At 40.7% G+C, this 24,405-nt stretch overlaps 1 protein-coding gene across 1 annotated transcript in view; it reads right to left on the bottom strand.

Annotated features, from left to right (window-relative positions):
- Nucleotides 1-24,405, bottom strand: part of unc5db (unc-5 netrin receptor Db) — a 274,435-nt gene that overhangs the window by 72,815 nt on the left and 177,215 nt on the right. The window contains 5 exon segments of the mRNA XM_050051503.1: nt 245-430; nt 4,257-4,289; nt 7,989-8,153; nt 22,460-22,627; nt 23,412-23,592. Of these exon segments, the coding sequence (XP_049907460.1) occupies nt 245-430; nt 4,257-4,289; nt 7,989-8,153; nt 22,460-22,627; nt 23,412-23,592 (733 nt within the window).

Raw genomic sequence — 24,405 nt, 5'->3', positions numbered from 1 at the left:
TATCAGAGATTGATTATCTCCTGCTTCACAATAACAGAGAAGCTGGTCTGTCAAAATAGAAGGACAGGTCCTTTCACTGATTATGGAGGTATAAATCCTAAGCAGATAGGGAGGCTGCACGCCAAGCAAACAAAAACCATCAATCACCAGGGTGGCCCTGTCGCATAGGTCTTTGATGACACTGCCTTTTGGCCTTGTGGTCGTTGGCGCGTGTCAGCGTGCATTTGATGATGCTCTGTCTTACCTTGTCTGGTGGTCTTGAAGTTGAAAGACTGGAAACCCCCGGTGAGCGCGGAGGAGTCGATGACATCCACGCCGTACTCGCTGTGGTTCTTCCTGTACAGCATGACAGCCACCACGAGGATTGCCACAGCAATGATGCCTGCTCCCAGGCCTGAGTACAGTGCTACATCACTGGTGCTGTCCATACCTGAAGCACACAAGACACATGAAAAAGGAAAGCTAATGTAAATTCTCATAAAAAAGCAGGTTTTCAAATATTGGCACAGTCTAAGCTAAAATTGGGGAATAATAATAGGCTGGTAAAATAAATTAAATAAATAAAAACACTAAAGGAGGTGGAATTACCTGAAGTCTTATGACAGCTCACATGGTAACATTTTGTATTATGTCTATTTCTATAGCATCAATTCAAGACAATTCATACTTTATACTTAATTCCAGTCATTTCCTCTTTGCCGTACTACAGTGATAAACTTCAAAGGGAACATAGTAACCACTTCTTGTTAGGATAAAGGGGTAGTGTGGGATAAGTGTTAGGGATACATGGTACTCAAATTTTTTTTTCAGAGGTACACTCCAAACCGAATATTATGAGAAACTATCGGCAAGACAGCTGCACAAGCAACAAAAGACACCCCCAAATGTATTTTCTTACCATTTCTTACCATTACTACCAAGATTACACAGGCTGTTCTCATGCACTGTTCATACATATTCCTGCGGAAGGTAACACCAAAATTCCTACATATCCCACGCAATAATGAGCCAGTAGATGTGTCTAACCCGCGCACCTGGGAAGGCTGTGATTATGTGACCAATGCGCTGATGGGAGTAAAGAAGGAAGCCGTCCCATAAAGAGGCAGGATGGGAAGGTGGTGGATAATAAAGCACCAGACTTTAGGGGTGCGGAAAAAATTTAATGTAAAATAGTATCACAAAATTTTTGTGTGGCAATATCGTATTGTCACACAGTGCCAAGTATCAATTTTTTTTATTGAATAAATTATTAGTATTACAAATACATGTGAACAGATTGAAAACTTTATCTTATTAGATAAAAAAAAAGGTTGACAAAGTTTTCCTTTGGGAATTGAAAAAAGGTAGTAAAATGCAAAATTTGGCAATATATTGTATTGTAATACTCAGCATTACGCAACATATTTAAAATGGCAATAATATTGTATCTTGACTTGGGTATTGTAATAATAGTCTATCATGGATCCTCTGGTGAATCCCACCTCTACCAGACTCCCCCCAGGACTTTCTACAGGAGACCAGTGTCCGGAACTGTGTGGACTTGGAGTGGACGTTGAGTCATTTTAAGGTACGCTATCATCATGTTTCTTTTCCTATATGTTATCACAGCAGCTTTACTTGCCTAAACCTAACCTCCATTACTATAAGTACATAACTTTACGTTAAGTACATAACATTAGGATAAGTACGTAACATTATACCTGGGGCACTAATTTAGAATATCATACAATCTGTTGTTTGAGAATATGTTGAATTACAATCTTTTTCTTTCTAACAAGCGTAACAAAAAAATTGCCAGTACTATGCTGACTTCTTGGTAGCTAGCTAGCTAACGTTGCATTGTTATTGCTGATTGGTTCATGATAGTCCAGCAGTTTGACATATTCCCATGTTGAATTCTCCCCCGATTCATGGCAGGGATGCACGATATTGGATTTTTTTTGCCAGTATCTGATATGCCGATATGTAAGAACTCATTTGACCGATAACCAATACTGATATCGATATAGCCACTTTTTTCCCCACCTAATTTTAGTGATCATCAAGTCTCTTCTGCAGTGGAATTAACATCAAAATATGCATGCATACACTTATCGTGATAGCCCACCAGCAGATGGAGACATGAAATACAATGCTTTTCAATGCATGTATTATTCATTCATTGTGTAAAATGAGAAAAAGCATGTTGGCCAGTTCTGATAGTTCATTTTACAGCCAATATCATCCGATACTGATGACGTGCCGATATTATCATTCATGCCCCTGAAATGCCCGAACTTTAACTTAAGTCCAGCAGCAAAGCTGCTGCACAGATTGCTAACGTTAGCCTACAAAGCAGTTTCCTGTTCATGAAGCAGTGTTCTTTTTTATTTAATGACTCGTATGATCAATTATAGCGTGCATTGCCAGCGTCATTGTTAGCAACAGCAATACTATCATAGTGGTGTCTGTTTACGTAAAGGCCATCAACTACTCCTGATAGTGGGTAGTCCCATTTCAAAGGAGAGGATTTCAACCACTACCCCTTTTAACTCTGTTCCGAGGGGCAAAGGGGCACTCAGAAACAAATGATGGGACAAAAATAAGAGATGGCAATGGACTAATACCTCTTGTTTTTCAAAAAAAAATTTTAGATACTGTGTCCATTGTGAGTGTGACAATATTAACAAAGTGCCGTGCTAAATCAGTGGGGTTCACTTTTAAGCCATTGTCATCAAACACCAACATTTCCTGATGGTTTTTCACGTTAGAGCCTGCCTGTAGATGGGAGGCTGCAAGACCTTTAATGTGAAAATTCTGGGTGAAATGTTTCATTCATGGCAGTTTAACAACGTTTGGGCAAAAGGCAAAGTGGAACACCTGACATGACTCTTGCTGTTCTGATGGAATTGGTGCTGTAGAAAAATACATCATACTGAATTTATCAAGACAGCAGTTACACCCGGAGGAAGTTTTGACTTTGCATTAACTGGGGAACAGGGGACATTAGAAATAAAGGCCTGATTCTCTTTGCCACTTCAGTAAATAAAGGCTGCGGCCACCACTTGAGAAATTACGGTATGTAAATGTGAGATTTTGCCAGTAACAGAGTCTTTTCTCTTTTTTACTGTGATGAAGGCAGCACTGCAAAAAAAGAGAAAAGGCTTTTTAAGTGTTTCATATAAAAGAGCCTTGTCTTTTGTTGTATTAATAATAAAGACCCAGAAACAGTGAGGAAGAGATGGAAAGAAAGCAGTGGAGACAATACTGTTATTATGTAGACATTCAAGGTCAAACACAGGCAAGAGTTACAATGTGTTACTCTGGCTCCAGGATGGAAATGAAACAAGAAGAATGGAAAGTGGTAAGATGGAGCAGACCATCTGTCTTATCTCTCTATGCTACATTATGCACCACAGATAGGCATAAATGAACATGTCCAGCCGTTACTCTAAACTGTTACATATCACATTCAAGCTGCTAACATGGAGGGTGATTAGCCTAACTGCCTTTAGACCCACCGGTCTATATCCAATAGCTATGATGGATATCTCACAGTGCAGGCAGGCAGAGCCCATGCGGTGTAGCCGGGTGGTCACCAGTTGTCGCAAGGAACAATCAGAGGAAAATTAATTTAGAGTATTCCTACCAGGGTGATCACTCGCCACATACCAGCTTAATGCAATCCCCACTCAATCATTCAAGCTTTCCTTAAAGTCTGAGAAGAAGGCAGTAGGCACAGTTTTTACACTAATGTGGCAGGCTAATGAAAACACTCAAGCTAGCACCTGACAATCACTTAGCCGGGCTAACTCCTGCAAGTGATTGAAAGCCGCCACAGGAATGTGAGGACAGCGCCGTAAATTGGTCAAATTAGCTCGTTTGCAATGATTACAACCCATTAATCCTCCACAACACAGCACATGTTCACTTGTCACAACCAATATATCTCCTGGCTCAAAGCAAAAGCACAGCTGTGATGTCACGCTTGTCATAAAAGTCGGGCACTGAATAATGACATGAATACATAATGAGCATTTGCTGGGTTAAAACAGGAGTTGCTCGGATCAAAGTGAACTAAATGGTGGTAATTCATGATGTTTCTGGTTCCACAGTGTGTACTGGGAGAATGCAAACGTCTGTCACTCATTTTTCTGCTAACTTTAAACTTAGAATATATTATCTCTTTCCCCCCAGAATTCAGGGCAATACGTATTAGTGGCAGTCGTGGGGGCCAGGAGTTGAAGATGAAAGAAAATCCACAGAGGAAGACTCACTTTGAGGTTTAACATCATGTAGCAGCTTTCGATCTGCAAAGACAGAGAGATAGAATGAGACAAAGAGGAGAGAAAGTGGTGATTAAAGTCCGAGCCTCTGTGAAGTGACTAACAAGTGCGGTTTTAGATCCAACACCCTGTGTAGAGAGAAGCTCTTCTGCTGACTGTGCTCATTGATGATATACAGTATCTGATAAAGGCCAGGCAGGCATCATTACTGTCTTCATATCACCATAGATAAAAGTGGTGAGGTGCAAACTGCTTAAAGGCTTGGAAATACCTCTGAGTGGGTTAATACTCTCCGAACACAAGTCCAAAACACAAGAGTGACTCATTTAAGAGGGATGAAGTCACACACTTTTCTACCTGACTTTCTCAAAATGTATATTATGCAAACCAAAATCAACGTTATACTCAAGAGCACATTTTAGTAGGGCTGAACAATTTGGGGGGAAAAATTTAAGCTCTTTTTTCACATATTGACTGTAATTTAAATCTTAATTATTTTCTATAACTTAAACTCTGTGTTTTTCAAGGTTCTGTATGCGACATTCAGAGCATTAGAGGGATAGTTTGGATTTTCTGAAGTGGGATTGTACGAGACACTTATCCATAGTAAGTGAATGACATACAGTAGATGTCAGTTGGTATGCCTCCAGTTTAAAGAAGTAGGTTGGAGTCCGACAAGGAAGCTAAACAACATACTGCGGTGGAGAGGGACGTAGCAGCAAAACATGTTTTCGCCACTTAAAAAAGGTCCCACTTTAAAAAAAAAAAAAAAAAATCTATTTTAGTTTATTTGTATGCAACACTGAGAGTATTTTCACAGCTTTACCTTTCTGTCAGACAGCCTATTTTGATGGAGAAGCCTGAGCTGGGGGCTAGCAGCTAACAGTGCTAACTCCATAAACAGCACTTAACAATTGCAACAGTGCTGACAGCGCTGACAGTGGCTACGGTTACATGATGGCTTCTCATTCAGAATGAAAAAAATCTGAATGAAATCATTTGGAAGTTTTTCCAGGTAGTTTACATGAGAAATATTCATTCAGAATGAGGGTTTACACGGGAGATCAGTTTAATCGCCTTTATTCAGGTCTGCGCAAGGTTTGGGGCAGGGAAGAGTTCTGATTGGATAGGGGGCGGGGCGGATGTTACGTTTACTGGAAGAAAACACTGTAGTCCTCGCTCCAGATAACAAGATGATTGACGACGACGTTCTTAGTGCCTTTTTCAGGCTTGTTTTCCTTATATTCTTGAAGCAGCAGTACGACAACAACCTTCTTCTGCTAATGCTTCGTCTGTTGAGGAGGAGAAGAGAGGTAGAAGGTTGAAGAAGGGAGGTAGAAGACCGTGCTTTGGCGTATGGAAACCGGTGAGTGCAACGAGTCCAACTGCTCTATCTCAGCCCGTTGCTATGCGTGCTATATACAGTACATCATCGCGCCAGAAGGGCAAGGAAACGAGCATGCGCAGAAAGACCGGAATGAACTTAAAGAGGAATGAGTGTATACATGCACACAAAATTCTTTCATTCGGAATGACAAACGGAATAAACCACCCCCTTTAATCGGATTTAAATTTCAATCGGAATGACCGTTTACATGACCACTTTTAATCGGAATGGCCTTTCATTCCGAATGAAAGTGGAATTAAACTGTCCCTGTAAACGTACTGACTGTTAACCAGAGGGAACTGGAGGGTGGATGTTAAGACTGTGCAATGACACAGTCCTAATATCAGCGGTGGCCTTGAGCTAGCTGGTGTGATACACACATGCACTAACATGCACGTGTGGCACCAGACTGCCTTACCACAACAAACAACAGATAAGTCTGGATTACAACACACAAAGAGCTAGGCAAAGTTCTTTCTCTGGCCAGGATGCCATTTCTCCACTATATATTTACATTAAAAAATAGTGGTTTGCAGCAATATTAAAGGGACAGTTCAGAACCGCTGGCTCAAGCACCCCCATGTTGAGAACTATGTCCAGACAACTCATAGACTCTGAATTTTGCATAGAGACCCTTTCAAATCAGAAATCCTGTGGTTTTATTAGTTCCGTTTTTTTGTACAGTTTTGCTTGTTGGAGTCCTCCCAAGATTCTTTATTTCAAAAACAACAAGGTCACTGTGCTTGTTTTCCATTAAAAAAACATGTCAATTAAGCTAGTGCAACATTATCCAATAAAAAAAAAATTAATCTAAAAGTGGTGTAATCTTTATTGATCTTTATTTATAGCTTCTAACTTGTCCACTCATGATGACAGTGTTGCTAGTCAAGTCTTATTGCTGGCAGTGCTCAGGAGAAGCTAATTTACACATTCAGAGCCTTTTGGGGATAAGCGTATGCCTATAAATGATATGTTGTGCTTTAAAGTTTAAATGGGAGATCTGGGTGTGTTGGAAATATCAGCTGTAAGGATTCTGCCTTCTCTCCAGTATAATGGAACTAGATGGCACTCAGCTTGTGGTGCTCAAAGCGACAAAAAATAAATTTGAAAAACTCAACAGCAATGTCTCTTTTCAGAAATCATGACCCGGTTACTCAAGATAATCCACAGACCTTGTTGCATGTTGTGTGTTTATGTAGGAATCTGGTAGGAACTAGCTACTAGCTACTATGTTCTGTCTAACGAACTACACCCGCCAACCATAAGATTGCGCTGAAGGAAGTGTGCATCTACTCATGGATGAGAGGATCACTAACACCACAGCTCAGTCAAGGAGGACGCCATTAATATTTATATCGTGCTGTTACCAGCATGAGCCTCTTGTCCATGAGTAGGTGCACTCTTCCTTCTGCGCGGAATTACGGTTGGTGGGTGTAGTTTGGTAGAAAGAACAGAGGCTTGCTCCTACATGAAACTGCTCACAACAAGGTTTGTGGATTATCTTGAGTGACTGTGTCATGATTTTTGGAGAGAGACATTGCTGTTGAGTTTTTCAGATGTATTCTTTGGTGTTTTGAGCACCACAAGCCGTGTGCCATCTAGTTCCATTATATTGGAGAGAAGGCAGACATCTCTACCACTGATATCTCCAATACTTGGCAGCTATCACCAGAATAATAAAGACTGATAAATAACACTACAGGTAAGAGGAAAAATATGTATTTTTGATTTTGGGGTGAAGTATACCTTTAAATACCTTTGCTGGGATTGGTTACCCTGTTAGCAGGAACCTTTATTGAACCTTACAGCTTGTTTGACATCCACATAAAGTACAAATAAAATTGTGCCCTTTGTGATTTAAAGATCTCACTCCTCAAATCACAATTTTAAAATAAAAATGAATCGTTCAGCCCTAGAGTGCAGTCATTATTCATACTAGCGTTCACACTAGTGCGTAAAACATTCAACTTTTTAAGTCATTGCATGTGCATGACCCAGACAGTGCAATGACATTTCATTCAAAACGTCAAGCATCATTCAAGACTGAATGTCTCCACTTCTTACCCTGTGACAGATTCAGTATGACATACAATACGTCAAGTGAGCAGCACACAGGAAGAAGAGTGCTGACATTATCATGCACTGAGCATCTGTGTCAATCCACAGTGTGATTTCTTTCCAACACACATCTCCCGTTCAAACATGCATGTGATGATTTGCCATGTTACTGTGAGTGTAGGCTATCTATATATGCTGATGATAATGATAGGAAAATGATGAAAGTGATGATGATGATGATGATGATGATGATGCCCAGCGGGGGAGAGAGGCCTTACTCTGGGTACACAGTCCATCTGTGCAGTTCTCAGTGGCCTCGCTGTTCCCTTCACACATCTTGCCTCGGTGTCTGGGTGCTGGGGAGTTGCATTCCCTACTTCGCTGCTTCTCACACTGGCTGCTGCATACGGTCCATTCACTCCACTCGTCCCAGCCTCCATCAACTGCAATATGAGGAATATACACATGTGGACAAAGAGATTAATACATATTCTGTACAGCAGTGTGTCTGCACACATACCACATAGGAAAACAGTGAGGCAAGAAGAAATCATTTGAAGAGGCATGCAAAAGGCAGATATCGGTAAGTTAAGGCCCGTTTCCACCACAGGAACTTCGGGGTAAATTTACGGGGCCGGGGCCGTTGGTGCGTGTCTCCACCACAGGAACCACCCCCGAAGGACAGAGTTCCGGAACTTTTACAGGGGCTAAACAAGTCCCTGCCTCGGAGTAGGTACTCAGAACGGCCCCGAAAAACTCCTGGCTGGGGCTTGGGGTTTACTTGGTGCTGATTGGATATACTCAAGGCGGAATGTGACGTCAACAGAAAGCAACAAAATAGCCGGCATTTTTAAAACTCAGCAGACGAGGGTTAGCTCGTTCATAGCTTCCACCGCCATGTAAACAAACTCAACAACCGGTCCGTGAAAAACATATTTTTTTCCAGCGGATATCTTAGTTACAACATGATTGAGCTAGCAAAGCAGCTAGCTATGTGTGGTATTTATTCAGTTTTGGGAAATCACGATGTCTAGAAAGCATCAGTGGCTGCAGCTGACAGGAACAGCTAACAGCAGCAGCAAAACTAACATCAGGACGTCATCTGTTAAAAGCCTCCCGTTGTCGGAAAGGACATGAAACTACTCCAGTTAGCTCAATCATATTGTAACTAAGACATCCGCTGGAAAAAATATTTTTTTCACGGTTATTACAGACACTGCTATCGGCTAACAGCTAACAGCATCCCTATGCCACTACGTCGCCCCGGTCAAAATGGTCGTGCAACGAATACATCACATCCAGAGCCCGGTAACTTTACAGGAACCTTCCTCCTACTCCGCTCTCTCAGTGGAGACACGGCAGTTGAGAGGGCCGAGCGAGTAGTAGTTCCTGCCCCCCAAATAGTACCAGGAACTTCTTCAGTGGAAACAGGCCTTTAATAGCTACTCGCAAGTTAAAAGGTAAGTCAAAGTAACAATAATGTTACATTGCAGTTGTCTGGACATGGTTTTCAACATGGAGTAGAAGGGGCTACAAGCTAGCAATGCTAACTCCATAAACAGCACTGAACAACAGCAACAGTGCTGACAGCGCTTACACTGTTAACCAGTAGGAACTGCAGGATGGGCACTACGCTACTGCAACGACAAAATCCCGATTTCAGCTGAAACCGCCTTATGAGCGCAGTGCAAAGTAGCAGCGATGAGCTAGCCACTGGGACACACATGCACTAATATCCACTTGTGGCTGTACTGGCTCATCACAACAAAAAACAGAGAGGCCGGATTAGAACACACACAGAGGTAGCTTGACTACATTCTCTGCTCAGGATGCCATTACTCCACTATATTTTTACACAGCAAATAGTGGTTAGCTGCTATGTTAATGCTCTGACCACATACAGAACCTTTAATAGACTTATATATATATGTATATATATATATATATATATATATATATGTATACACATATAAACATTTTGATAGCTACGCTACTTGCTTTTTTTCCACTGAAAAGTATGTTAAGTACAGAACTGAAATCTGGACCTGGTTAGCCTAGCTTAGCAGGCTATGACTGGAAGCAGGGGAAAGCAGCCCTAAATTGTTATCTTTACATTTCTCTTTCCATCTAAATATCTATTTATATATTTATTTATTAATATTTGTTCATTAGCTCATCAATTTTGTTAGCTCATTTCTTCCCTTACTACAGTCTTAAAGATAAGCTGGCTTACACATCTGCCTGGCTTACATTACTTCTGTAAATAAAGTATTAAAGTTCATTTCCCAAAACTGCTTCTTTGAGATAAAGATATTTATGTCCAAATTTTAAAATACGATCAGGTAGAATTATCTGTTACGCGACTGCAAACACTGTCTCAACTTTCATATTGGGGGTAAATTTACATATAGGGTCAGTAGGTAACTTTTATTAAAAAATTTTTATTTTTTTTTGCAAGAATCTAGCACGCCACATCTCTAAAGCAGAGTCGGTCCCTGCTAGTGCAAACACTGCACAATAAATTCAGCACATAGCTTCACAAGGTGATTTTCAAACACAATGGCTGAGAAACAAATGCTGGCAATGAAAAAACTGCCCATCCCTTTTTTCGCCAACAGCATACACAGCAAGGGCAATTCTGTGTTCCATTAGCACTAGTAAGTTGGAATTTCTGAGTTTCCAGTCAAAATTTTTTAACCCTGTGAAATCCAATTTTTGATTTGGAAAGTTGGAGGGACCTCACCAACACCAACCTCAAATTCCAACGTGGCTGCTCTGTGCATCAGTAGTAGTAAAAGCTGTGGGAATATACTGTTCATCAGCTCTTCTGTCTTATGTGTGTCTCCTTAAAACAGGTGTACACACAGGAGGGCAGCACAGTCTGTGCAACAGCAATGATTTACACTGTGTTAGTCTCCTCAGCTCTGATTGGTTGTTTTCATTCAGGCACAGTGGACTCTTGCAAACGTCATTAGGAGAACTAGGAGGAGCCAGAGGTACTTGATATTTTCATAGATTATCCGTCTAATGTACTACTGTCAGGATATAGGGACAGTTTTAGCAATTATGACAAAAAGTTTTTTTTTTACAAACGCTACCCACTTGACCTTTAAACATTTAAATGTTTCCTCAGTGGGCACACACACACACAAACATATTCAGTATGATGCACAATGCAGAGAGTAATGTGATGGTACAGCTTGGGAGACATTTTCTCCCCATTAACCCCCGGCCTGTTTATATAATGGGATTTGATACAAGGCTATGAAACGAAGACAGCCTGGTGCATGCTAATAACTGGGATTCCTCCACCATGCCTTGTCATCTGATCAAGGAAGAGCTCATTATGCTTAGCTTAACAAATATTGGAAGACCATATGGTGCCTGAAGATTTTTTGGCAGCAGCTGCAACGCCCATAATGCAGTCTTGTGGGTGGTGGAGAAGGTAATTTTCTTTTGTGATGTTCCATAGGCCCTACCTACTCTCCGCATGTGTTTGTGGTTTCTTCTCAGCTACTTGAAATGCAAATGATGTGTTTGTATGTTGCGGAGAGAATGCTGAATGCTTCTGAGTTTGACCGCAGTGGCTGGTGAGTGTATGCATATTGTTTCTCTCCTGACAGTTCCCCCATGACTTGTTGCTCTGATTCTGTTGAATGAGCTCATCTGCCTACTGGTAAACAATAGATACAGTCTGACAAACTGTAATGACTGCAAAACTCTGAATCACTTTTAAAACCTTGTGGATACTTTCCATAATCCAAGCTTCATTTCTTTTCTTTTCTTTTTTTTTTTTTTTTTTTTGCTGCTCACTGCATTCTTCATGTCTAGCTTTGTAAATTGGCTAGTTATCAGATCCTCATTAATTTGTTTTGGTGTCATTATTGCAGCTTTGTGATTTTTGTGCCCTTCTTTTTCTTAGTTCAGCCAATTTTTCTGGTTGAATCTAATTCCAAAAACATCTGAATATTTATTTTCTACAAAACAACCTTCTGTGTTAAAAAGGCAAACGTTTTGCTGAACTCACTATAGGTTTAACCCCTAGCATGTTACATAAACTGGCAATAGAGAGTAACACAATGATTAAAAAAACCTGTTACTGTAGCTGTTAGGTCTAATGATTGTACCTGTTATTATGTCTTGGCTTCAAGCCTCTGCAGTGGCAGCCTGGTCTAACTCAGTCTCATTACGACAAGTCTGTCTGCAGTCTTTCTGCAGAGCCCATTGATGAAACATCATTGACTGTTTTATCTCTTTCAGCTATAGCACAATGATCTTCCAGATCTAAAAAGCCAAACTGAGCCTGTAAAAGTGAAGACACTTCACAGGTCTGTATATGAAGTTACCCCTGTAAAACTTTCTTATGACACCAGAAGTGGAAGTCATCCTGTTAAAATTTATTAGGCGTAGATTTCAGGGTGGGGGACATGACCTCTTCAATATTTAGAACAGTTGCAATTGTCCCACCAAATCAAAAACATTAAATAGGAGAGGACATTTATTTTGACAAAATTAAAGACACTGACACCAAAAATTGATGTGGAAAAAAACACTAGGTGCATAAAATTCAGAAATTCCAGAATGCACAAACTTAAGTGTTTGAACCCCAAACTTTTTGCCAGAAAAGTTTGGGGTTCTAGCCTCCCCATAATTAGTGAATGCATTTTTGAGTTATGGCCAAAACATGTCTTGTACGGTAACAGTGACCTTTGGCCACCAAATTCTAATGACTTTATTCTTGAGTCTGAGTGGATGTTTGTGCCAAATTTGAGAAAAATCCCCCAAGGCTTTCTTGAGATATTGAGATCACGAGAATGAGACAGATGCAAGGGTCACAGTGACCTTGACCTGTAAAATCTAATCAGTTCATGATTAAAACCAAGTGAATGTTTGTGCCAAATCTGTAAAAAAAAAAAAAAAAGAAAAAAAAAAAGGAAATTCTCTCAAAGTGTTCTTGAGACATCTTGTTCTTAAGAATTAGACAGACAAGGTCACAGTAATCTTGACCCTTGACCACCAAAATTTAATCAGTTCATTGTTGAGTCCACATGGACATTTGTGCCAAATATCAAGAAATTTCCTCAAGGCGTTTTTGGGATATCGTCTTCACAAAAGGAGGCAGGAAAAACCCAAAAGCATGATGCTCCGGCCACGGCTAATGCTAGTGCAGAGTTAAAGAACAAGGAAATTTCTCTGACATTTTTTCTTTTTTGCTGAATCAAAAACATATCAGCCATTAGTCACAGTGTCGTATCGAACCAAAATGGGAGTTTTGTGAACAGTTACACCCCTACTAGTGTTTATGGCAAAAAGAAAACCAAACAAACAAAAGAAAATGGTGTATTTGGAATTACTCAAAAACACTGCAAATGCTGCTGTTCATTGTGAATAAGGGTGTCAATCAGTGTATAGGTGTGGCTTAATAATGTGTTTTGGACAACTTATTTATAGTGAGACTATTTGACTTTTGCTAAATAGCTGCTACTGTGGCACTTGCAAAATAAGTATACTAAATTCCTGTTTTCTACTTCTCTTTTAACAGATGTGAAAATTACAGTCATCCAACACTACACTTGACAGGGACAGGATGATGACTCATGTGTCAGGAATCTCAATTTAATATTAAAAATACAGGAAACTAGTGAGTGTTTACTACATAGGAAAGGATAAAAATTATTTCAGACACAGTTCAAGATTTCTGTATCAGTTGCTTTAAACAAATAATTGTTTGGTAACCTGAGTGAGAGCGAGTGTAATGGGACTAGGAGCAGGAAACAATAAACATCTCTACTCATGAAGGATGGCGTGTAAAAATTTCAGCCCAGTCATCAGAAGAAAATGTTGGCATTGTACGTTTCTGCAAACCACGGATGTTACATTTGTACATTTCTTACCTTTTTACATTTCATACGTATCACATCAATGTTTCTGAAGAGACAAAGTATATGAGCTAATTTTGTCATCTGGAGGTGGAGGGGATAGCGGATGGCTTCACACCTCGGCAAGATGCCTGCTAAGCTGCAGACCACTGCTCGAGACCAACAACCAACAAAATGTTTTTTTGTTTTTTTAAGCAAATTATTGCAGTGTTTTCATCAGCTTTTCAGAAACAAATGTGGGTGTTTCTTGAGCGACAACGCTATTTTTTTTTTCAGTGGAGATAGTGCCATGAAAAGCAGTTATTATTGACCAAGGCATTGCTGTATTTCCTTCTGGCATGGTGCCATGAAAAGCAGTTGTTTTTTACAGAGACATTTACGGCCTCTCTAGCCATGATTGTGCCACCAAAATTGGCTTTGTTAAGCCCAAACATGAGCTTTTTCTAATGATAATCTAGTGCTTTTTGTGCCTCAACCCAACCAAAAGTTAACCACACCATTGATGAAATGTAAAGAACTGTGAAGTTTCAACATATCTGCCACATAATAATGTACAAATGTAATATATCCATGGTTTGCTGAAAAGCCTACTTTATTTTCTGGCGAATGGGTTGAAAAATTCACATTTCAAATGTAACTGTAATCTCCCACAATCCTCTTCATATTACTGCGACTTCCAGTGCAAGAGATGATGGTATCTGATACAACTGGGAGGCTGAGATTACTAAACTATTGTCTGTTTAGGTGTAGATGTCATTCTAACAAATACACAGTGGGACAATACACAGTGTGCATTGACTAATCACCTCTTCTCACTTAGCATTCCAGTCTTCACAATATGAGCTTTATTTCTGTCAGTATTCTCTTCTCTCTTTACCATTTCTTGTTAAGTGGCTATGTGCCTGGTCATGATGCGGCCTCTGACCTCATCCATCCTCCGTGCTCTCCCTGCACTCAGGCCATCATTAAGGCAATGCTCTGGGCTGGCTTGTCAGAACTGGACAGGCTTGTCAGTCAGCAGCTCAGACAGCTGGGTTCATCGCTGCCTACGCTTCACTCCTGTCTGCATCTCCTTCCTCCCACAAAGACATGGATCAGCCCTGATAACAGAACGACACCCCGCCTCCTTCTCTGCTGCATGTTACCTCAGTCATTTTGTGAGGCCTCTGGACCATGGTGGTGGCACAGGTCTGTGTAGCTCTGCTTAAGTAGGATTCTCATTTATTTTATTTTGCACTTAATTTTTTTTTTTTTTTCATGTGAACTCCACACTGAAAACATAACCCAGCCTCCCCCTCTCTTAAGGCAGCATTTTAAGGTTGACAGCTTTAATTGGCAGTGAGAGGCAGCTAGTTGAAAACTTCAAGACTGGCACATCAGTCAGTGTCTAGAAATTCCATTTTTTTGTTTCAGACTACAAGCCAGAAAGTGAGTTTTGAAAGGCAGACATTACAGCCACCTTGAAAAGCAAAAGCTGAGTCATTGTTATTGATCACCCACCTCATCAGACTTATTCCTGCACAGAAATCCAAGGCGGCTGACAGTGTCATTTTCACTGCCACCTCCATAAAAAGATACATGTCGCTACATGTCGCTGGCAATTTTAACTAGAAACCGTGTCTGTGCATAAATACAAAGCCTGGATGTAAAAGTTAGATAAGCACAACATAAGAAAATGATACTCTTTCACCTTTATGGATTAAAGGAATAAAACTGTAGCACATTATTGTTTAGTAATAAAGCTAAGAGCTGCATTAAAATATCTGTTTTTTGAAAAGTTCATTTATGTGATGTCTTGCCAAGTTGTTCTAATCCCCAGGACGTCAAATACTGACGCTCTGTCATGTCCCTCGCCGTGTGATTCTGACGCCGAAGGCACCCTTCAGCATCTCTACAAGACAAACCAGGCTTTCCCTTAACTCCAGTGCAAACCTATCTGCAGCAGTTTTTGATGCTGAGAACAGCTGATGAAGTAAGATACTCCACACTGAGTGGGTGGGAGAGGTGGTGGATGGGTCCAACAAACACCTACTTTGTCCTATGAGACCGCTGTTGGTGTCTCGTGTGAAACCAAAAGTCACCGTTGTTTTAATGTAATGTTTCGTAACTTACATAGAGACGTGACATACTTAAGTCACTCACATAAGGCATTTGCATTAAGTTATGTACTTTTTTCAACCCAAAATATGATGTTTTTCTCTCACCCGAACCAAGTGGCTTTGTTGCCTAAAATAACCCGCAATCATTTGACAACATAAATCATGTGTTATGGGTTTCACTCAGAAGAAAGCTGTGTAGGCTGTAGCGTTGAATTTGGCTGTTCAATATGAATACTCGACTATTCATTTCCATTTTTCCATATAGCGTTTGAGAGTTTGAATGGAATTCAGTGGGACATTCAGGGTGACATTCTGGCTAACAAGCATCTTGGATCCACCCTGTTGATCTTCTTTGTATGGAGAGTTATTTTCTGTCACGCAGGCCCAGAATGTTCGTGCTAATTGGCTGCTGGCTGTAGTCATTCCATATTGTTCGAGTACACTTTTTGGCCAAGACAGGCGACATGAAGCGATGAAACTAGTTCTTTAAAGGAGCTATATGTAAGAAATCTAAAGCAAATAGTCATAAAATCCTCCTAATATGTCACAGAGACTAAGGAATAATGTTCATATAACATACTGATCTCACCGACAACAATAGTTCAGCCAGAATATTCACATTAAAAAAATATTTAACGGTCTGCAAATCATGTTTATGTTTTGAATTTGTGTTTTGGCCTGTTGCGCCACCCACCGCCGTCTACCAGTCACACAGTCAGTAGAGTCTCAACATCAGTTACAGTTACGACTGAGCTACAGCAGCACGGCAAGCAGCATTAGCAGTGTCCTGGTACATAGCATTAGCAGCCGGCTCCTCCTCAGCTGTATCCCGGCAGCAGCGTTACCAGCAGAGAAGCTGGACTTGCTCAAATGGTCCGCTGGAAAACCGAAGATCAAGGACACGGCGATGCGGCCCTGCCACGGCAGCCGCCCGTGGGCAAACAAATCAGTCTCCAGCGTGCCGCTGTCCAGCAACCTCGAATCTGTAGGGGAGGGGGGGGCGGACACGACTCGCGGCAGTATTTTGAATTTGAGTGCAGTAACTGTTTTGGCCACATTCTTACACACAGCGCCTTTAATGTCGGTTTAGTGTGTCTAGGCCTTTACTGCAACTAACAACTTGATTTTTGGCATAGTGCAAAACTGTTAGCTGGAATTATCACACTTTGTGTGCATGGTCCTCCGCGTGCATGTCTACAAGACAAATCAGGGGCCCGCTCATCAACACACTGCTCTAAAATAGTGCTAAATATGAAATTACTTTTTAACTTCATTATACCCTAGTGATTATTTCTGATTCCCTCCACCTGACTCCTGTACCTCTCTCTATGTTCCACATCTCCCTCTCATCCTGTTCTGGCATTCTCTGTTGCCATTAAACTAGACCTGACTGTCTGTCCCCATCTGCTCCTCGGCAGTCTGAAGCCCTGCAAACTGAACAAATTGGCACAGGGCAGGCTCGTTGGAAGACCTCGCCACCTTGTGAACCCCAGCTTTCAAGCTTCCAAGCTCCTTGGGGAAACATGACAATATGTGGAAATATGTATGTACAGCATGCATAACAATGTGCTGGGACTGACAGGTCTACAGAGGCCCAACATCTGCACAGAGGTGACAAGGCATATAAATTATACACCTTCAACATATGCCCACTTCACACATGTTGATAATGCGTATAGACATGCAGACTGTGCATTCAAGCTGGAAACCATACTAACACAATATGGCAATGTGACAGACTGCTGCTACACCACTTTTTTCCAAAAACCTCATGTCCTTTGTTTTCTTTGATTTTCTCAAACATCTTCCCTTTTCTGTTTCTGTCTCGTTGTTGTCACCTACTAGTCTGGCACCTTCCGGGCCGAGCCTTTATTTGTATTCTCACACAACACGCTGATTAGGCTGGGAAAACATGAACAATTAACCTTAGTTCTAAATGCATTGCTTTCAACACATAACCACGGATTTCACAGGCAGGAAATACGCTCACACTGAATGATTTGGCAAAGCACGCATTTAATTTCAGAAATGACACATGTATATTTAAATTTTAACAGAAGTGAACCCCTTGCTTGCTCACCCTGTTTCACCTCACTGCCTCATTTGGCTATTGCCGGTGGTCTTTGCACTGGATTGAACCTGTGATGAGCAATTTATGAGTCAGTTGTTTCTGTCTGGCATAGCTCTGCAGAGAAAAGGTTCAAAGCTGACAAAAGTTTACACTTTATTTAACTGGTGCAATGTCTCTTTTTAAATTATTTATAAGCAAAACAGCTTCTTTTGAAAGGCTTTTATTGGTTTATTTTATTGGTTCCAATAATCTCCTGTTCTCTTCCCTCTTAAAACTCACCTTGTAACTGAATGTGCACAGCAGAGAAAATGTCTTTATTCCTGTGCAGATAAGACTCATTTACTATGCATGTGAGACATATCTGATTTTTTTCCGGCTAGTTTAGATCTGTCACAGATTTTGTGATTCAGGTCTACATATTCAGGCAGATATAATCTTATTCCCTGAGTAAAACATCAATGGAAACTGTTTTCTAGAGCAAACCTGTGCCCTGTCATATACATCTAATTTGCATTACCAAGACACATATTACATTTTTTTAATCAACAAGAACAAGTTTGCAGAACGTATCTGCAAATTTGGTGCATTTAAATGTATAATGTTGGTGACAGAGTTGCCTAGAGTCACCTAGCTTGAGTAGCAAAGCAGGAGGAAATATGGTAGAAGCTAATTAACATACTAGGAGAGAGGATATTTTAGCAGCATTGCTCTAGGGAAGGCAAAGTTGGTCCCCCACTTCCAGACTGAAATATCCACCAAATGTTTGATCCTGTGACTTTTCATGTGATGACATTTCAATTTGTCCAATTATCACAGCATACCTGCAAAGCTAATGCCATTTTCATTAGCCACAGCTTTGTTTTTAGTACTGATTAACCAATGATAGTATGCTCATGTAGCAGGATAAATGATTTCACTTATATTTCATATTTATTGTTAATTAAATTAGTCATAGCTGTATTTTTACATTGGTATTTACTCTTTTATTTTTGCTAAAATTGTAGCTATCCCAATGGGACTAGTCTATTGTGTGCAGCATTCATTACTAGTCTGCTGTATTCTGTCCCCGTTGAAGATCGATAATAACTCCCGTTCAAATGCTTAACTTCATTTTTGTTTGTATAAAATGTGTTTTATGTACTTTATATCTTAAAGGATGTCCAGTATCCCTGAAAGAGCGGGGACAGCCTATTGTTCTGAAGGCTCATAATTCCAAAGCCCCAGTACTCCAAAATAGTTGGACCATAGGCCTTTGTCTGACAGTCCGGTATCCTGAAAACAAATGTGTATTGCTCAGAGGGACCACTTCTCCAATAACAGGCTACACTTCCAAACGTTGTAAGTTGTTTTGCAGAATGACATCATCAGAACCTTTTACTATGGCAAAGGCATGACCCACCATACTCTGCATCTGATTGGCTAGTATTTGATGCCTTTGCTGGTTGGTAATTAGCTTTAGGAATGAGCAGTAAGATTGGTCACAGTTAGGGTAAGAATATCAGGGTGACCCAATCAGAGGCAGAGAAGGGCGGGTCACACCTTTACCGTAGTATTAAAGGTCTGATGACTAATCAGCCATGTGCTTCTGTTTGGAAGAGTGTAACCTATTCTTGGAGAATTGGCCCTTCAGAGCAATGTGTGTTTTTTTTCGGATATCCGCCTGTTGGACAAACAGCCTTCCAGTCCAATGGGATGTTTTTGGGACTATTGGAGTGTTGGAGTTACGGGCCGTTGGAACAAATTTGATCAAGTGCAATGATTTACTTACTGTCTTAAATCACTGGCAATACACGAATACCTCACCAAAAATCAAGGACTTCAAAAGAAAAAGTAAAGGCACAGAGAAAACAAGAAAATTAAAGGAGCAGGGAGCCAACTAACACTCCTGGCCTGATCTGTTAAAGAGTAATTTAAGCACACACGATATCAGTGACTGTAGCTCTAATGTTTTCATGGCTCATGCCGCATGATAAGAAATCTTTGTGGTGTAGTATTAGCTTGCTAACCAAGTTAGCTAAATTGTTTTTGTTCTAGTTTTCTTGAAACTTGTACCTCCAAAGCTACCTTACGTGTCAAAATGAGTTACTAGAGTTACTTTCTTTATTACAAAATGCAAGGGAGAATATAAAACTGCTACACCAACATGCTAAAGTAAAATGTTAGCCATAATTAACATTGCCTGTTTCATGTTTGCATCAAGCTCAAAGCTTAGTTGTGCATAATTACAGCTACGCTGAGCTGCTAGCATGGTGGTAGATTCTTTATGACTCTTTAGCAGCCCTGCCTCTAATAATGGCTGTAGATATACAACTCTAGTCTGCAGTGTTGTCTGTAGGTTGGCCTGAATGTATACGCCACTCACACTACAAGATAACCCGTACTCCCCCAGAGAACCCTTCCAGTCAGAACAGCAAAGTCCCTCCCTGTTTGCTCCTGAAAGGTAAAAACTCATTTCAACAACTGCCTCAGCTCACCTTTTCCCCCTGAATCGCACACACTGAGTCATATCACCTGCTTCCTCTAGTCACTTCAGTTTGCATCATGAATCCCTTGTTCTTTTTATTGTCTTCCATGCAGTAGATCTCTCTTTGGCATGATGGTACAGGGATGTTTTCAGGTCACTAAGGATCTGTCCTCCGCCAGGAGGTTATGTTTTTGGTTTGGTTTGCTTATTTGTTTGCTTGCCAGCAGGATTATGGAAAAACTACTAGCTCGATTTTCATGAAAAGGGGCTCCCTAAAAACGCAGCATTTCACTAGGATGCAGTGCCTTATGTCTTGCTTCACAGGGGCTGTAGTATGCCTGATGCACAGTCTTGTCAGCTCGCATTGGCTCCTCTCGCCATTTTTTGGATAAACCCACAGCAGACCCCATGCCTAACTGCAACTTCAAACAGATATAATTTTTTGGTGTGTGTGATCATTGATTTAGGAAGATACATTTAGATTTTTGCTCCTTGTACTGCTGGCACAGCCACAACCATGACTAGACTTCCCTGCCTAATTTAATTCACTTTGACCTGACAGCTGATAGATTCTTAAATCGACCATTATATTTTTATACTGAAAAATATGTACAACAATGCAGAGCTAAAAAACACTGACAGTTAGCTGGACTAAATTATGTCTAAAAACAAAATCTACTCAGGCCATGGGTCTGTATTCTGTGTGCCTTCACACTTGTGTATTATTCAAACTAGTTTTCCTAATTTTCCAAGCTTTAGATTAAAAAATGAGTCCATACTTTGCCACTTTGTCCAACTTCACATTTTCATCACGCCAGAATAATTCAGATTTTTGTTCTTTATTCTTAGAGAAGTGCATGCAGGTTAAGTATGAATGTGTACTGAGGGCACAGGCTGAGACCACAGACTTTATATTAAGATGGACAACATGTCTCCTCTTCCTCCCACTGTACAAAAATGAAGCCAAAATGTCCTAGATATGAAATACTCTGCACAGCAGCAATCAAGAAGTGAATCTTTGATATCAAGTTTCCACCCATACACCTCTGACCCGATCATGAGCAGCAACACTGATCATGAGCACACCAACTGAAGCACACAGCTGTCCATCATGACATCACATCCCATTTTTTGGGGCATTAAACAACTAATTAAAACCAAACTTATCAGAAAAACAAATAGTCGAACACATGGCAACATCATACAAAATAACCTCAAATGACAGAATCCGTATTTGGGAAAAATTAAATTTGAGTGTGGCCCATGTCCTACCCGCTAAGATGGAGGGGGCGGAGTTTATGACCCATACTGCAGCCAACCACCAGTGGCGATCTAAATGTTTTGGCTTTACTTTTGAGCAGTGCCTGCCCTTGGTATTGGCAGTACAGGTGAATGCTAAGGGTGCCGTCATCCATGGGAGGCGCAACAAATGGGAGAAGAAAGAAAAACTAAATGTTTATCTTTTACTAATTTTACTAATACTATTACTGCTATCATTCTGAAATATTACACAACAACAACATAACTACATAGCAAAGCCTACTAAATAACAGCCCCCCCCACCCACCTCCCCAGCTTGTTACACTTTACCTGCTTTCTCAAGATATACCAAGTACATATGTTTATTGGTGTACCAAAGATATCAATGAATACCAAGTGTTTAGGGAATCTCTTTTTGGTGCAAGGGTGTAGCATGGGCCAAGGAATTTAGAGCAATGAGAGCAAAGCAGAACCCCAACCGCAGGACGTAAACACAAACTGTTTTTTACTTTTGTTAAATTTGTGAGACAGGGCATTTTGCCTTAGGGAAGGTCTGTGCTGTCCGAGCGCCCTCCTACTTGGTTGTTTGTAATTATGAAGAGGCAGGGAATTAAGCTCATTAAAGTTGTCTATGTCACTGTAAATATCAGCAACAATGGGTGACATACTGTGATGGTGCAAAGTGCCTTAACAAAACAAATCGTGGAAACAAAAAGAAAAAAGAAATTGTGAAAGAAGTATAAATACTTAATAGCTTGTCATGTACTAATATCATTAGCAGATGAAATATGAACATTGCATTAAGATGTTTGTCAGCCTGTCATGCTTTTTGACATGTAAGCTTAATCATTCTTAACTAAGCGTTACTAAGTTTTGACACCTGGACAAAAGGAACATTTGTTCCTGTAAACCTCCATAAAGTATGACTTAATTGTTATATTTCTATGCAGAAACTGAAAGTTGAAGTGAAACTAACTTGGACACGGTGCATTGCAGGTGATCTTCTGTACAGACATGCCCTCGCAGAAAGCCCCGCCGTTGAGAGGTGCCGGGTTAGTACAGGTTCGAGATCGCTTCTGGACACCCCGCCCACATGGCACATTACAGGGCGACCACTCTGTCCACAGGGACCAGCCGCCGTTCACTGCAGGGAGTTCAATAAAGTTAGAGAGTGAGAGGAGGTATAGTGAGTGCACAACAACAGATTTTACTTCTCCAGAACTCTGGCATAGTTAAATACTCTAACAAGAGCTCGGGTTAATAATGATTATGCAGTCTCCGAGGCACTGCAAGGCAACAATGCATAACGGCTGGAGCAGATTGAGCACAGCACATTCTTTGTGCTGGATATACAGCTCCCTCTTTCCTAATTGCCAGTTCAGTGTTCCTTGCTCTTGGATTAAGATAAAGACGTGGAACTGTGCAAAAGCAAAGAAAACAGCCATTAAATGGAATTGCTATTTCTAAAGGCGACACTGACTCATACTGGTCGACAGGTTGGAGTCGACCACTTAGTGCTCTGACTGAAGCACTTTACTCTATGATCTCTGTGTCTAACGTGTGTGGAAGCTAAATGTTTAGCAGTGCTATCAAAGCTGGTGAACCGGCATTGCTGGAAGGCCTCTGGCGAATAAATACTTAATAAGCAACACTCCTTTTAAATGAGATTAAGACACAGTGGCTTATTTCCTTTCATAAAGTACACATTGATTTTAAATGAGAGGCAGTAAATTGAGTCTTTGAATAATACATTCATCGAAATAAAGAGGAAACATCGCTCTTCAGTGAAGACACAAAGATGGGTGTCTTAATCACTTGTGTAGGGGAGCGGGAAACCAAACAAATTGATCTGAAGTGCCATGTAAACAGTCCATCAGTACACTGATAGGTTGTAACAGGCAATAACAGCAGCTGGGAGGACAGCGTACCAAAGACAATCACAGTGGCTGTGGCACTGCGTCTCTTAGCCACAATGTTGCTGGCCAGACAGGTATAGTTGCCCGAGTCAGACAGCCGTGCCTCGTTGATGATGAGGTTGTGGTCTGCACGGGTATCGATGTTGTCATCAGTCAGGGAACTCAGCAGCTCCTCATTTTTTAGCCACTCCACCTGTACAAGAGAGGACAGAGATATAATGTACCTTTACGAAATAAGATCACAAATCCACTTTACATCATAAATCTACTTTAAAAGGATCATTTGGTTCATAACAACTTGGGCCTTATGTTTGTAGTTTTAGTCATCATTTCTTAGTAATGACTGGAATCTGGGAACAATGCAACACTGCTACAAGAAAGGACAAGAAACAGAATGACACTCCAATGGTATAGCCAGAGTACCTAAACCATTTTTGGAGTTAAACTCAAACATGTGAGCACACCCCAAATGTTGACAACAATCATAAATAATGTTAGTAATTATTTTGTCATTCATTTTTGCCTTCTCTTACAAGTAAGTTTGGCTACCTGTCCAACTCCTGTGTTTCATGGAGAGTACTACTCCATGAGATACCTCGAATGATGTCACTCACCAGGGTTATCTCAGGTTATCTCAGCTTGGCTTGGAGCTTTATAACAGAAAGCCTACAGTGCAAACTGGGGCCATGGACTTTGAGATATGTGGCAGTTTGCCAGGCAGGCAAGGTCAAATGAAAGATGCTATTGAGATCCATCATGGGAAATGCGTATTTGAAGTTTGACCCATTCTAGGGACTAAGGCCCATCGCATTTTTGTCAGTAACAAGTGCAAAAACTTTGCTGCTGGACTTTTGTCAAACTTTGGGCAAAGATGTCAAAATGTGGGACTGTCATACAACATCAGCAACAATAATGTGACATTAGCTAGCTAGCTAATGTCACATTATATGACATTATGATTTCTCATAACATTCGGTTTGGAGTGCGCCTCTGAAAACAACACATT

This window comes from Epinephelus moara, chromosome 8 (assembly GCF_006386435.1).
Source record: "Epinephelus moara isolate mb chromosome 8, YSFRI_EMoa_1.0, whole genome shotgun sequence".
Lineage (NCBI taxonomy): Eukaryota > Metazoa > Chordata > Actinopteri > Perciformes > Serranidae > Epinephelus > Epinephelus moara.
Note: the sequence above shows the minus strand (reverse complement) of the source record. Positions and strands in the feature narration are given on the sequence as shown.